Raw genomic sequence first — 14,210 nt, 5'->3', positions numbered from 1 at the left:
CCGCAAGAGAGCTAAAGTTTAGAAGGATCATTTAAATTTCTTGTTTGAGATCACATTACCAGTAATTAATAGAGATAGGATTCCTACTGAGCTCTGCCATGCTCTAAAGGCTGTTATCTTTCTACCATTTAATGCTTTTATTAGTGAAATGGTTTAAGTATAGTTCAGAATGACCTTTCAAATTCTCTTAGCTTGGGATAGCAGGCTTTTCAGTTGCTTTTTTTATCCATTTACTTTGCAATGAAATAGAAAATCAAAATTATTTTCATAAGTCAAAGTTGACTTGTACCTTTCAATGGAATAGGCATTCCCTTTAAAAATGTTTTGGTATGTTTTTATAATAATTTTTTATGTCTGATGAGCCCATGGCTCATTTTTCTTTTTCTTTGACTAGTGATCACTTATTTCTCTATAATTTTGAATTCTACTCAAAGTGTTTCTGTAAATTAAATTTTATTTTCCTTGTTACAGCCCTAGTACTCAGTTTGTGACTTTTTGATGACCATTTTAAACACTGGATTTTTTTCTGAATGAAATATTAGCCATTCAAGGATGCCTGGGTGGCTCAGTGGTTGAGCGCGCCTGCCTTCAGCTCAGGGCGAGATCCTGGAGTTCCGGGATCGAGTCCCACATCGGGCTCCCTGCCTGCATAAAGTCTGCTTCTCCCTCTGCCCATGTCTTTGCCTCTCTCTCTGTGTCTCTCATGAATAAATAAATAAAATATTTTTTTAAAGAAATATTAACCATTCATATAGTTCTTCTACTATTTTAATCCCAAAAAGTCTTGACTTTTCTAAAAAAAGGAGAAGTTCACTCTCTCCAACTTGGAAATGCAGTAATTAAGCCTTTGAGAGGGTTTGACTATTCACATTCATAAAAAAAAGCAAAGGTCCTTATTCTTCATCTTTGGAACTACTTCATATTTCAATGACAGTTAATGGCCATTTCAACAAGCAATTAATTTGAATTGATACTTCAGAATAGAGAAGGAAAAAATAATTTCTGCTAAAAATTATTCCAGAATATTTTCTCATTCTATGCCTGTATATCTGATTCAAACCAGTGACTTTTTCATATTTTCTATAGTACACCTGAACAGGAGCAGCTAATGGTAGTGTGGCTAAGTTGGATGATAAAAGAAGAAGCTTATTTTGAAAGGTAAGATGACTTCATTTGTTGCAGTTAGTGTTTCTTATTGTCTTTGGAAATTTACATTTTCTTTTTTGTTTCAACAGTACTTCTGGCGTTTCTGCTTCTTTTGGGGAGATGTTGTTATTGGTTGCTATGTACTTTCACAGCAATCAACTTAGTGCTATTATTGACTTGGTCTGTTCCACTTTGGGGATGAAGGTAATTTTCTTTTATCTTTTCTCTAAGGAAAGTATTTCTAAGCTGGGTGGTTTTTTGTAGTATATAGTATATTTTGTTTCCATTTTGAAGTAATTTCAGTTTAATAGTTTGAAATTAATCAGGAGCTCTTAGAAAAAAATACATATTAATGAAAACATTTATTTGCCAGAATAAAAGATGTTCAAGATGGAAAGTTGGGAAAACTCAAAATATAGAAAACTTAAAAAACACAAAAGAAAGGAAGAATATAATTTCATTGTTCAAGATATCAAGTATACTACTGTTAACACTCTTGTGTCTGTTCTTTCTTTATATTGATATATGTATTTTGTGATTTAAAGAACTTCTGTGTGATATTTCCTCACATCAGTAAATGTTTTAATACAATATCATTTTCATTGACTGTAACATAGTACATCTTATGTACCAATCATGACTTTCTAATGGATCCTTTCTTATTTGCCATGTAGATTTGCTAATTTCTGGATGGGGCTTAGATGGTTATCCTTATTTATGTAAATACCACATAGACGCTCAAATATGTTTATCTTTAAACAGCTTTTTTTTTTTTTTTAAGTAATCTCTACACCCAACATGGGCCTTGAACTCAGGATCCTGAGATGAAGCGTTGCATGCTTTACCAACTGAGCCAGCCAGGTGCCCCCTTTTTTGGGATGCCTGGGTGGCTAGTGGTTGAATCTGCCTTTGGCTGAGGGCATGATCCCAGGGTCCTGGGATCGAGTCCTGCATCAGGCTCCTCACAGGGAGCCTGCTTCTCCTTCTGCCTATGTCTCTGCTCTCTCTGTGTCTCCCGTGAATAAATAAAGTCTTTTAAAAAAAAAGTATTTGGATTATCTCCTTAGGAAAAAGTACTAGAAGGCAATCACTAAGCAAAAGAATATGATGATGTTAAGATGTTTAATGAGTACTGCCAGATTACCTTTAAGAAAGATTATACCAGTTTAACTGTTCTTATCAGTGAATGAGAGTACCAATTAACTGGACTCTCACCATCAGTGGGCATACCATTCTTTTTAATCTTTATAACTTTGATTGATGAAAGATAGTCTCACTTAATTTTCATTTCATCGTTTACTAGTGAAACTGTAGTTTTATTTTATTTATTTATTTTTTTTTAAAGATTTTATTTATTTATTCATGATAGTCACAGAGAGAGAGAGAGAGGCAGAGACACAGGCAGAGGGAGAAGCAGGCTCCATGCACCGGGAGCCCGACGTGGGATTCGATCCCGGGTCTCCAGGATCGCGCCCTGGGCCAAAGGCAGGCGCCAAACCGCTGCGCCACCCAGGGATCCCGAAACTGTAGTTTTAATTATTTTTTTTAATTCATAGGGTTTTGTTTTTTTTTTCTTTGTAGTTTAAAAATCTGTGTGTTTTGGCTGGTTCATTTCTTTTGTGAAGAGGTTTATCAATGTCCTGATTTTCCTATAGGGATTTTTATTTATTTATCCTTTCACTGATTCAGAATTCATATATAAATGATATGCCATTATGCCTTATGTATCATATTTCATTGATTTCAAGACACATATTTTATCTAATATTGAAATGGGGCTTTATTTTATAGTTAGGTGATTTGTAGTGTAATATGGTAGTAATCCCTCTCCCCACTTGTTTTCTTGAAAAGTTACTATTAAATCAGCATATCTTATTTTCCTTAGTGTCTTTAACAGTGGAGAAGTACAATATGTTGCAATTGATTCTTCTCAGTCCTTTTTGGCCATGTGAAACTTATTTTTTTTGGTGTGTGTACTATATTTAGTATTTATTTTATGGTTCCTACTTTGATGTTACTCTTAGAAATACTATCTTAAAAAAAAAGGCAGGGAGGGCACCTGGCTGGCTTAGTTGGTAGAACATGTGACTCTTGGTTTCAGGGTTGAGTTTGAGCCCCATGCTGGACATAGAGATTAGTTAAAAAAAGAAAAAAATGTAAAAAAAAAATGTTTTAAATGAAAAAAAATTTCTCTTTTCTCAGATTTAAAGAAACAGTTACCTATGTTTTCTTACAGTGTCGTTGTGGCTTCGTGTTTCATATTTAAATTTTTAGTACACTTAGAGTTCATTTTGGGTATGGTATCATGTGTGCATATATGTATATATATATATTTATTTATTCCCCTGGAAGATAGCTGTTTTACCTTCATTGATGAATAATCCACTTCTTCCCACTGACTTGAAAAGTTGATAGTAATATTTACTAAGTAGTTTTGTATGTCTGAGCAAAAACACACTTTATTTATTTATTTTTTATTTTTATTTTTTTTAAAGAAAAACACACTTTAATGTAGGGTTTGAGGAGCTATTTTTTTTTAAAGATTTTATTTATTTATTAGAGAGCATAAGAGAGAGCATGAGAGGGGGGAAGCGTAGAGGAGGAGGGAGAAGCAGACTCCTCCCTGAGCAGGGAGCCCAATGTTGGACTCCGTCCTAGGACACTTAACCAACTGAGACATCCTGGTGCCTGAAGCCATTTTTAAAATAGAGTATTTGAACATTAATTTTACATATCATAGTCATTTTAGATAATACATTTATCAGAGAAAAGCACTTCATATATTTTTACATGCTATTAGAATTTTTTTGGTTGTTTTAGATTGTAATTAAGCCAAGTTCCTTGAGCAGGATGAAGACTATCTTCACACAGGAAATTTTTACTGAGCAGGTACTTCTTTTAACTTTATTTTTAGGTACTTCTGTAACTTTCTTTTATAACTTTTTTTGGGGAAAACTTGTATATCTCAGTTTAAAAGGATACTATGGTCTTTTTCTGTTCCTTTGTAGTTTTTAGTGATGGTTTATTTAATCTTTAAAACTCTGTAAAGAACAATCCCTTTTAAAGTTTGCTTTTAAAGCTACTTACTACATACAAAAGCATGTTTTAGATTTATATATTTTGGAGATGTTGAGTAAATGCTGAAGAATATGGTCTTCAGTATTAATGGTAGGGATCTCACATGGGGTAATCATTTGGGTTTGTCAGAGAAAAATAAAAAGAGACCTGTTTAAACTTTTAGGCTGTAATGTTCATTTCTAACTAAATTATAAACTAGAATCTAAATTCTTTATCCTTTTTAAATTTTTTTTTTTTAATTAGGCTGGGTGTGGAGCCTAAACTGGGGCTTGAACTCATGACCCTGAGCTGAGATTGAAGAGTCGGATGCTTAACCGACTGAGCCACCCAGGCGCCCCTTAATTCTTTATTCTTGTATTTATGTGTTCTTATTTGGCCGCAGTACTTTTGTCCATGGGTTAAGCCTATGGATATTTTATTTTTTCAGCAAAAGATACAACTCTGAAATTTAAAATTAATTCCCAGTTTAATTTGTCAATTTAAACTTCAGATTACAAAAAACATATGTCTGAAAAAATGAGATATTTGAAAATGCTCATGAATGCATAATTTTTGCTTCTTTTACAATAATATTCTCATCCCTATACCAATTTTCCTTTTTCTCTCAGTATATATACACTCCCACATAACAGACACAAATAATACATAGGAAATTCATAAGTTATTTTTTATGTATTTATTTGAACTCACTGGAAGACAATGTTGGAGGGTCTTTGAAAACCATTAGAGGTCTATGCATGACACAATGAGAAGAATAATAAAAATCCATTTTTATTTATGTATATATTTATATCCCTATATATTTATCACATATAGAGAATATATGTCACATATAAAGAATTGATAATTTATAATTCACATATGTTTTTCAAAGCAATTTTTCCCTCTCACAAAAACCTTTTGAGGCAGGTAAGACTGTATTGTCCCATTTTATAGATGTGAAAATAGGCCTAGAAGATAAAGTGACCTATCTAAAGTCACTGAGCCCAGATTTTGATTTTACATTTTTTAACTTGATATTACTGTTAACATATTTATGTTTAAAATTTTTTAAAAAAATTAGAGTGCTTTACAAATCCCTAAATGTATGCAGCTTTATCATCCAGAAATAATTGAATCATGTAATAATTAGTTTTTCTCACTCATTCTTAAGGATCACATTTGTGTTAGAATTGACACTACCTGCTAATCCTCCCTTTTTCAGAATAATTTTATATTTGGTTTTATCATATGTATTAATACTATTTTTCCCTTTTAGGTTGTCACAGCTCATGCTGTTCGGGTTCCTGTCACCAGCAACCTGAGTGCCAACATTACGGGATTTTTACCTATTCATTGTATTTACCAGCTGCTAAGGAGTCGTTCCTTTACCAAGCACAAAGTGTCAATAAAAGTATGACCTTACATTTATATTTGAAGCTACAACTCAAGTTAATTTTTTTCCCCTAATTCTTTATTTTTTTTTTAAGATTTTAAAAATTTATTTGTCAGAGACAGAGAAAGCATAAGCACTTTCTGCTGAGCAGAGAGCCTGACTTGGGGCTCGATCCCAGGACCCTGAGATCATGACCTTACCCAAAGACAGATGCCTACCCTACTGAGCCAACCAGGCATTCCTTTTTTTCTAGTTCTGTTAGTTTTATAGGCTTCTGCTGCGGGTTTTATGTATGAAATACAGTTACTAATCATTTATACATAGTAAGTAGGACATTAATTTCAGTTTTTTTAAACAATGTAACTCTTAATTTATTGACAAAATGTAAGAGTATTACTAATCCAGTTAAAATTTTAATGATACCTTTTGGCCATTTCATTAAAACTTGGTGCGAAATTGCCATTTTCTTTTTTTAAAGATTTTATTTATTCATGAGAGACAGAGAGAGAGAGAGGCAGAGACACAGGCAGAGGGAGAATCAGGCTCCATGCAGGGAGCCCGATGCGGGACTCGATCCCGGGACTCCAGGATCCTGCCCTGGGCCGAAGGCAGGTGCTAAACTGCTGAGCCACCCAGGGATCCTGAAATTGCCATTTTCTATACTTTGGTTTTGTTCACCAAACTGACAAAGTTGCTTATCAGCCATGACCAGCATTTGTACTTTTGTCCCAAGGATAACTATCATCTAATATACGTATTTTGATATATTTTCAATCAGTTATAGTTGGCTATACCAAACAGTTAAAAGACCTTTTAAAGAAAAAGATAAATCCCAGAAGGTAAAGACGTCTGAGTGTTTTCTAGAGACTCTTTTATTTATAAAGAACAATGAACGATATATGCATTGATATATTACCTTTATCATTGTTTTCATGATTTAGTAAAGTTATTTTTCAGGTAGGTTGTATCCTCTTCTTTATATTTTTAGCACGTGAAACAGATAAGAATTAAGAGTCTGAATGCATACTCAATGTATCCACATGTTCTCTATCCATGTGTAGTTAATGATAGTCTCCCATAAGTGGTTGCCAAAGCCATTTTTTTAAATCTATCTGAGGATTTGTTATGAAGAACTATTCCTCTCCCTAAATTCCTCTGTGCTGTGGGGTCTTTTACAACACAGATGGTGCTCTATATACAGATATAGTAGGGACTTAAAATATTTTTCCTACTACTTAAAAAATTATAGATTAAAAACCCAAAATCCAATCATCAATTATATTTATCTTCCACTAGACAATAATAGTCTTGATTAGGATGTAAAAGTAATTCATATTTTTAGATCAAAGACAATTGTGAAACTGGGTAATCTATTTGTAACTGCTAAAAGCTTATAGTTTTACTGATTCATAAATCATGTCAAGTTGTATGTGTTTACTAGATTTCACTTTTTCTTATTGCCATAATTGATTGAGTGCTTATAACCTTTTTTAGGACTGGATTTATAGACAGCTGTGTGAGACCTCTACTCCACTTCATCCTCAATTACTTCCTCTGATTGACGTGTATATAAATTCCATTCTTACTCCTGCATCGAAATCTAATCCAGAAGCCACAAATCAGCCAGTCACAGAACAGGAGATCCTCAGTATTTTCCAAGGAGTCATTGGGGTAAAATAGTTCTTTACGTTTATTAGTTGATTTTTCTTTTCTTCTTCTGACTTGTTCCATATTTTTTCTTTGATTATTAGAGGACTTCTAGGTGGTTCTGAATTTGAAATGGGATTACATTTCTTCAGATCACTTATGAAATTTACAAGTATGGCATTAGTTTCAAGTAGTTTGTTGAAGAGGCACTTTCTGAGGAATTCTTTAAAAGAGCTACCTTTTAAAGTCTAAAGAATGCCCGAGAAAGTGTGCTTAACTAAGGACTATTTGGCATTTCAACACGATCAACAGAGATTTGTTTAGCTTCTTGGGAATCTAAGATACACTTAGATTCAAATGGGAAATTTGAAAAAAAATTTTTTTTCTCCATTTTTTAGAAGGAAAATATGGTTGTATTTTTCACAAATGTATTCCAATGTACAATATGTTTTTTAGGAGTTATTTTCTTTTTTTAAATTAATTAATTTATTTAAAGATTATTTATTTATTCATTCATTCATTCATTCATTCATGAGAGAGACAGAGAGGGAGAGAGGCAGACAGATAGGCAGAGGGAGAAGCAGGCTCCATGCAAGAAGCCTGATGCGGGACTTGATCCTGGATCAAGTCTTGATCTAGGATCACACCCTGGGCTGAAGGCAGCACTGAACCACTGAGCCACCCGGGCTGCCCAGGAGTTATTTTCTTCATGGTAATTCCAGGTAATACTTGAGACTCCTGTAAACCTTTTTCAGAAGCAGCCTGATGGATTTGCTGTTGAGGAACAGCTGAAGTCTTTTTATTTTTTTTTTAATCTTAAAGATGATTAAGCATGTTGTCTTTCATCGCCTGTGCCATCTCAAATTTAAATTTTGAGTTGTGTCTTTGAGTTTAGTGCAATGTTGCTCTCATTTTATTGAACTTGGGAACAGTAACACTGAATAGCCTATTTTAAAAGCTTTTACCATCAAAAAAGTACACATGAAATTTAACAATATTTAAAATTATTTATAATATTACCTCTAGGGTGACAACATCCGCCTTAATCAACGTTTCAGTATCACAGCACAGCTTTTGGTGCTTTATTATATACTGTCTTATGAGGAAGCTCTCCTAGCAAACACAAAGACTTTAGGTAAGTTATACATATACATAGGGAAGTGTTTCTAGTGATAATTCATTTTATTTGCTTACATTTTGTTACTTTCCAAGCTGTCATATGAGAAAATAAGGTCAAATATTCTAACAGGCTCCATTATCATTTTATAATCTTTGCAATGAAGGCATTATATACTCTGATGTGTGAATATATGTATGTGTGGGCACATAACCACCTCTTGAGGCTCAGCCTTCTTTTTAGCAGGCTAAATTAATAACTGAATTGTCTGTAGTTTAGTAATTTTAGGGACACTATTAAGTGCCTACAAATTAAGAGATAAACCTGAAGGAAGTATAACTGAAAATTTTTTGCTAGATTTGAGTCTTTGCCCTACCTTCCTTCCACTAGGTGAAGAATAACAATCTAATGAAAAACAGTTGAAAAAAATAACAGAGGAGTTTCATTTTGCTATAAAATTATCATTGAACTGGGCTTTCAAACATAGCTACCGTATATAATAACAAAAGTTAGATTTAACATAGAAGATAGCATATAAAGCAGTATGTTTTCTTTTGTATGTGAAAAAGAAAATTCACTTGTATTTTAGGCTTGCTAAATGTATGTAGTTCCATATTTGAACAAAAAATTTCATTAGAAAATTGTAGGCATTAAATATAATGCAGGGAAAATTCTTATAAGGGTTGTTATTTTGCCACAGCTGAGTGATTATACTTTTTGAAAGCTATAAATCAAAGTTACTTTTCAGTGTTTGGCAGATCCTTTATTTATCTGAAGTATTGTGTTTTAAATATACTGTGAACTTCTTAACTGCTTTTCTTTTTCCTGAGTATAATTGTTAAGGTTATACAGATGATATCTCATAACTGTGATTATAATCTTTGTCATATTAACCAAAAGATGGGCTAATAATAAGCATTAGTAATAGTCTGCTACTCTTATTCACATGTAATGAATTCTGTTAAAGAATATGACACTTGTGGGATCCCTGGGTGGCGCAGCGGTTTGGTGCCTGCCTTTGGCCCAGGGCGTGATCCTGGAGACCCAGGATCGAATCCCATGTCAGGCTCCCGGTGCATGGAGCCTGCTTCTCCCTCTGCCTATGTCTCTGCCTCTCTCTCTCTCTCCCTGTGTGACTATCATAAATAAATAAAAATTAAAAAAAAAAAAAATAAAAATAAAAAAAGAATATGACACTTGTAATTTAATAATAGAAGAATAAATTATAAGGAGGTGTTCTTGTGAAGAATTCAAACCATTAATATTGTAGCAGGGACCTGGATACACCCTTATTTTTTACATAAATGAATGTCTAGCAAAAAAAAATTTTTTTTTTTATACAAGAAAGTACAGAGAATAGTATAGCCAATGCCTGTGTATATACCATGAGGAATTAATAAGTACTCAAAATTTTTTAGGACTGGAAGAATCTTTAAAGATTATGTTTTCCAGTCCCTAGTGACGTGCTTAGTTGAACCCAGTGTTCCTATGAAACTACTCTTCTTTTTAACTTGTTATTTTATTTTTTAAAGATTTTATTTGAGAAAGCAATAGAGAGAACGTGAACAGGTGGAGGGACAGAGGAAGAGGGAGAAGCTGATTCCCTGCTGAGCAGGGACCCTGATGTGGGGCTTAATCTCAGGACCCTGAGGTCATGACCTGAGCCAAAGTCAGATGCTTAACTGACTGAGCCACCCAGGTGCCCTTCCTGTGAAGCTGCTAGTCTTTATATAACAGTCTGATGGATCTCAGTTAGAAAGTTAAAGGTTTTAGGTTAGGAGTACAACTCAGCCTAGAATGCATCTTGGGAAAGGAACTAAAGTATTAAAGGAATGTTAGTGGGTTTTTATAAGATTCTAGGTGAAAGGTAGTGGTGGTTTGGACTGGTAGAAGGATATATGCATTTTGAAGGTAGAATTGAGAGGTTTTGCTAATGGATTCATGAGATTTGAGAGACATGAGCCAAGGTGGATGTGGAGGCTTTTGGCCTTAGCTTAAAGAACAGAATGGCTATCAACTAAAATATAAGAGCCTGGGGAAGGAGCAGATTTGTGAGCGACCAGGAACTCAGTAATGGGTATGTTAAGTTTGAAATGTCTGATAGATTTCTAAGTGGGGATGTTAAGGAGACAGTCTATACACACACACACACACACACACACACACACTTGCCTGGAATTCAGGGGAGGTACCTGGACTGAAGCTTTGAGAATTTATACATAATATTTGATATTTAAAATCATGACATTAAATAAGATCACCCATGGATGGGAATGTGGGAGATTAGGAGAATATGATGTTTGGATGCCAAGGGAAGAATGTTTCAGAGGATACAGGGATCACCTATGTCAAATGATGTTGCTAGATCAGTTAAGGTTAGGACTGAGGCTTAGCTGATTATAGCGTATTGCTTGCTGGAGGCCAGTTTTACTAGTAAAGTGGTAGAAAGCTGGATTGCAGTGGATTGAAAAGAAAATTAGAGGTGATAATAATGAAAACAATGAGTAGAGACAGCTCTTTGGAGGAGTTTTAAAGAAAGGAAAACAATGTAATTGGAGAGGAAAATAAGGTCAGGAGAGGGCTTTCTTTCTTTCTTTTTTTTTTTAAGGTGAAGTAGTTGAGAGAATGTATGTTGTTGGGAGTAATGTAAGATTGATAATGCTGAGAAGAGAATTCCTGGACTGATGTCCTTGAAAGGCAGTGGGATGTAGAAGACAAATGAAGAGATTGGCTGTTCCTTGGAAAATTTTTCTTCCCTAGATGAGGAGACTTTTTCCTAGTCTAGTTTTTCATCTCTAAGAAAAATAAATGACTGTAGAATATGTCACAACATGGGAGAACTTTGCTCTTTCATAGTCAAAAAGGTAATTTTTCTGCCTCATATTTATTCCTACATGTGAAGTTGTATCGTAGTTTCAGTATATTAACTGTTCTGTGGTTTTAGCCGTATAATAAAAATTATTAGCAGCTACCAGGTAGCTGCAGATGCTCACATATGGAATTCGGGAATATGAGTTGGAGCAAAGTTATAGAATGTCATAGCAGTTTCAAAAAAGTGTGTGTGTATGTCTGTGTATTTTCATATGCACATATATTTTTGGTTTGTTTAAAAAGTCTTTATATTGTATATGTTAATTTTAGTTAAATATTGTATTGATACAAAAGAATGTGTATAAGAAATAGAGTACTATAATAAATCCCAATGTACTAATAATACCCAATTAGAATATGAGCATTATCATTATATTTCCAGTTTTTATTTATTTTATTTTTTTAAAGATTTTATTTATTTATTAATGAGAGACACACAGAGAGAGAGAGGCAAAGAGGCAGAGACACAGAGAGAGAAGCAGGCTCCTCAATAGGAGCTTGATGTGGGACTCGATCCCAGGACTCCAGGATCATGATCTGAGCTGAGGGGAGATGCTCAACCGCTGAGCCACCCAAGTGCCCCAGGACTTGTTTTTTTAAAAAAGGAATTATTTGCTGACTGAAGATAGAAGTTGTGAGAAAAGGGAGTCAAATTCATACTGCCTAACTTCCTTTAAAAAGAGTCACTATAATACATAATTAAATTAAAACTATTGAAATCATGAAGCTTTAAAGCCATATGGTCATGACTGAATTTTAGTCTTCCTAATTTGATTAGATTTGGGAGAGGGTTGACTTACTTATCAAGGGTTTTGTTTCATTTTGTTTCATTTGTTTTTGTTTTTTCAGGTAGGGCACTTCTGCAGATGGCTTCTCTCTTAGGATTTTTCTCCTCACTAGTTTCATTTTGGGGCATTTTCCAGATCTTGCCCTTAGATATGTTCTTGCTCTTCCTTTATGTCCACTATTTCTTCATTTTTTGTGACAAAAATTTATAGATTCAGTGAATTAAAAGCAATCTAATGTTGTTTTTGTTCCATTTTGGTTGATGGTTAAGATCGCTGTTGTTAATTACAGTTTTTATCTTCTGCTTTGTATCTTTCACTGACAGCCACCATGCAAAGAAAGCCCAAATCATATTCATCATCTTTAATGGATCAGATTCCTATCAAATTCCTTATTCGACAGGCTCAAGGGTTGCAGCAGGAGTTGGGAGGTATTTGTTTTGCTTGCTTTTTACTGCTAACATTTGTTGTTAAAAAATACCTTCCTGTTTATAGTGTTATAAAGTGTAATAGGTGCTTAATAATAATAAAAAAATCAAACAATTCAGTAGTGAAATTCCTCTTTACCTCCCTATCTTATTCCTTGCATTCCTCCTTCCCCAAAACCCAGTTTTATTTTGGTATGTAATTTTAGACATTTTTTCTGTAAGTTGAACCATATGAAATTACAGGTATTCAACTTTTTTTGACCTACAAAAATACAGTTTCATATGGTTGAAGTTAATAGATACATGAGTAAAAAATTTTTTTTTAACTATGAATGGCATTAAACCTTATCTCTTCTGAGACTTGTTTTTTTCTCTTGGAGACTTAGAAATGTTTTTATGCCAGTACATGTAGATCTACCTTACTGCTTTTAATTCCTCCATAATACTCCATAGCATCGAATTACTATAGTTTTTACTGTAAAGCTATCAAATAGATATATAATGATATTTTTTGAAATTCGATTTTTTTCCTTAACACCTCCTCTTATAGTGTTTGAGTTTTTTGTTTCTTTGAAGTTGGGAGTTTTCTTTTTCTTTCTTTGTTATGGTTGATTTCAAGCAGGAACAAAGATGGACCTTCTTTAGTCCCCTTTAGCCAGATACGTGCATTTATTTTTACTTAGATCTTTGCATAAACTATTTCCAAGGAAATAATGTTATATTTGGCAACTAACATTTTATTGGAGAGATTATGAAATGTAGGTTAATTTTCACTCTGGTAAGCAGTCATTTTGTGACTGTTTTGAGATAGTCTTAACTATACATGTAGTTGTGCATGTGGATATTTAAACTTTAAAATAATATTATTGATTGTTGCAGCATTTTTTCAAACAAATATTAATTTTAAGCAGTTTCTTTGACAAAGGAAGCAGGTATTCTCCCTACTGGGACTAAGTGGCATGATTTGATCTAAGTTGCATAATAAGGAGATTATTGGATGAAAAGTACTTTTATTACCACTAGTACTGTTGCTGCTATTCTTATAACTCTGATGAGGATGATAATAATAATATAGTAACAACAATATTTATTAGGTATTTATGTGCCAAATCTTTAGCGTAGTGGTATTTCATATATATAAGTAGACATTTTTACAGAATCATCATCATTTATTTTATCATTTAAAATACCAGTCATGCAATCATCATACGATTTCACTCATGTAGAATATAAGAAATAGTGAAAGGGACTATAGGGGAAAGGAGGGAAACTGAATGGGGAAAAATTAGAGGGGAAGACAAACCATGAGAGACTCAAATAACTCTGGGAAACAAAGGGTTGCAGAAGAGGAGGAGGATGGGGGGATGGGGTAACTGGGTGACAGGCACTAAGGAGGGCACTTGATGGGATGAGCACTGGGTGTTATATATTGGCAAATTGAATTTAAATTTAAAAAAAGTCATGAATAGTCAAACTGCTGTAAACAAAAGGTTTAGAAAGAAGACTTTGATTTAGTATGAGAAAGTTTCCCATTCCTTTTGCCTTTCCTTAATTAATTCTTCTTGAAGGAAGACAAATAGACTGCCTTGTACAAACTGTACTGCTTCAGTTGGCTGACATATTTAGCTGTGTGACTCTGGGAACTTTAATAAATGTCTTTCAGTCTGTTTTCTTACAGTAGAATGGAGACAATATTGTTTACCTTGAAGGGATGTTACGGAGAAATGAAAAAATGTACATAGAGTGCCTAATATTTTTTTAGG

General features: G+C 33.7%; 1 protein-coding gene across 5 annotated transcripts in view; it reads left to right on the top strand.

Annotated features, from left to right (window-relative positions):
- The window catches only part of INTS2 (integrator complex subunit 2), a 52,502-nt gene that overhangs the window by 20,354 nt on the left and 17,938 nt on the right, over positions 1 to 14,210 (top strand). For all 5 annotated transcript variants that reach the window (XM_072779707.1, XM_072779711.1, XM_072779706.1 and 2 more), the window contains exons 10-16: positions 1,087 to 1,158; positions 1,236 to 1,350; positions 3,967 to 4,035; positions 5,483 to 5,617; positions 7,094 to 7,270; positions 8,273 to 8,381; positions 12,346 to 12,450. In XM_072779707.1, coding sequence (XP_072635808.1) covers positions 1,087 to 1,158; positions 1,236 to 1,350; positions 3,967 to 4,035; positions 5,483 to 5,617; positions 7,094 to 7,270; positions 8,273 to 8,381; positions 12,346 to 12,450 — 782 coding nt within the window. The remainder of the gene's footprint in view (positions 1 to 1,086; positions 1,159 to 1,235; positions 1,351 to 3,966; positions 4,036 to 5,482; positions 5,618 to 7,093; positions 7,271 to 8,272; positions 8,382 to 12,345; positions 12,451 to 14,210) is intronic.

This window comes from Canis lupus, chromosome 16 (genome assembly GCF_048164855.1).
Source record: "Canis lupus baileyi chromosome 16, mCanLup2.hap1, whole genome shotgun sequence".
NCBI classification, from domain to species: Eukaryota; Metazoa; Chordata; class Mammalia; order Carnivora; family Canidae; genus Canis; species Canis lupus.
This window is presented reverse-complemented; position numbering and strand designations above follow the sequence as displayed.